Consider the following 2,010-nt stretch of genomic DNA (forward strand, 5'->3'; position numbering starts at 1 on the left):
GGAACTGAACTATCAAATGAAACGAAATAAATTTCAAATTTACAGTTGTGAGGAGTCATTTCCAGCAGTCCCTAACACAACTCTATCCCTCGGCCCCCGGGGGGGGGGGGGGATGATACTTAAAGGGAGAAAATTCTTCCTTTGCATATTATTCCGGACACAATCACTTGAAGATTTGCTCCACAGGAGAAAGTGTTATTGAGGAAGACACAGGCAAGGCGAAGTTGGAGTTCACTGCAACTCTCACTCTTATCTGTCATTTCAGGGAGAACACAATGTTCGTCATCACCGTATATGGGATACATTTCTATAAGAACGTGCCCGATGCCCTTGTAACATAGGTCTCAGGCCATTCTCGTCCTCCAGTCCTTGCCCATAAACTCCTACTTCTAACAACAGGAAAGCATCTTACAGATTCTTCAGACATAACAGAAGTTATCATTTCGCTTATTCATTTGAGAAATATCACCTCACAAAAATGAATTACAACAACAAAATATAATAGATGAACAATCAAGTTTACCTCTCCCGATACTCATCGTATACCAATGCCTATCCTAATTATCATCCTGTTTGATAACTCACTTCTCGTCCCAAAAATTATGGCATTTATAATCTAGTAGAACCAAACCCCCCCCCAAAAAAAAAAAAAACAGAGAGAGAAAGAGAGAGAGAGAGGGAAATCTCAAAATCGATTTGTATCATCCATCTTCGAGCTCTTGGCTCCCTCATCCACAGCAACGCCAGCCTCTATCATCTTCTTGTTTTTCTCAATAGCCGCAGCAACTTCTTTGGGCATGTATTTCTCATCATGCTTTGCAAGAACCTCGGTGGCCGAAAAATAACACTCTCCACTCCTCGCCTTTCCAGACACACTTTTAGCCGAAACCTCTTTCTTGACTTCCTCTGTAAAGGGCTTTACAAACCCCTCAACCACCACGGAGTGCCCCTCCCTAAACAAATCCGGCAACGAACCCTGATAGCGAACCAAAATATCAGTAACCAAATCAGTGATTACGAATTCCATTTCCTGGGATGAAGCCGGATGCACGACGCTGCCTTCGAGGACCAGACCACCCAAGCGAAACTTGTTTTTCGATGGGTTCGAGGAGTATTTTTCGAGAGCATCAGTCGGAGTCACGTAGAAGACCAATTGATCTTGGAAATTATTCAAGACGATCACAATAAAGCCTGCGATGCAGCTGAAGGTCAGTGCATAAGTCCAGAGTCGGCGATTCTGAAGCTGCCTGGCTCGGGCGCCTATGTCGACCGTCTTCTTAGATCGGAATGGCTGGCGGCGAGCTGTAGAGAAGAAACGGTGGCCGGAGGAAGAGGACGAGGAATCAGGGAGAAGGATCGCAGGGACATGAGAGAGAGAAGCAACAAACAAGGGCGGAGATGCGATGGGCCTGGGGCGGAGATATGACCGAAACAATGAGGCGGTTCGGAGACGAGAAGATCGGAATCTAAGGGCAAGAGTAGAGGCCATGTGAGGGGAAGTAATGGCGTAGGATCTGAAGAAGAAGGGTTGAGGGTTTTGGATCAGCCTGTAAACGCAAACGAACAAGGTACAATATTATACAATTCTCCTGTCTGCCTTTTCCATTTCTTCTTCTGCTTGGTTTTTTTTTTTTTTAAACTTCTTGTTTGCATTTGCTATGCTTGCTACGGCGGCACCTTCCTCCTAATAAACTATTCCTCCATTCTTTGTTTATAGAAGTTTTATAAGATACCTTATAAAATTTGAGGAGGTATAATGAATTATTTTCAAAAATGTTTACATATGTAGTTGATTGTAGCAGGTTTGATATTAAAATTTAAAATAAAGTTAATAATTTTAATTAAGAATAATTTGGGATTTTTATAAAAAAAATTTGAAAAAATCAAGACTCTTAATTAATTTTAATCTCGTTTCTTAACCTGGGCTAGTTAGAAGTGTTTGATGAATAGAGTGGGAGGTATTTTCATTTATTTTACTAGCATTATAAATCCTATATTTAAAAAAAGAAA

General features: G+C 41.4%; 1 protein-coding gene across 1 annotated transcript; it reads right to left on the reverse strand.

Moving 5' to 3' along the window:
- Positions 1–426: 426 nt before the first annotated feature.
- On the reverse strand, positions 427–1,637 carry LOC129300426 (cytochrome c-type biogenesis protein CcmE homolog, mitochondrial-like). The gene has a single exon (XM_054938995.1). It carries the CDS (start codon positions 1,487–1,489, stop codon positions 686–688), a length of 804 nt encoding a protein of 267 aa, XP_054794970.1. The 5' UTR covers positions 1,490–1,637; the 3' UTR covers positions 427–685.
- Between the last annotated feature and the right edge of the window lie 373 nt (positions 1,638–2,010).

Source organism: Prosopis cineraria, unplaced genomic scaffold (genome assembly GCF_029017545.1).
Source record: "Prosopis cineraria cultivar Desert tree isolate PC_DT_omini unplaced genomic scaffold, ASM2901754v1 PC1583, whole genome shotgun sequence".
NCBI classification, from domain to species: domain Eukaryota; kingdom Viridiplantae; phylum Streptophyta; class Magnoliopsida; order Fabales; family Fabaceae; genus Prosopis; species Prosopis cineraria.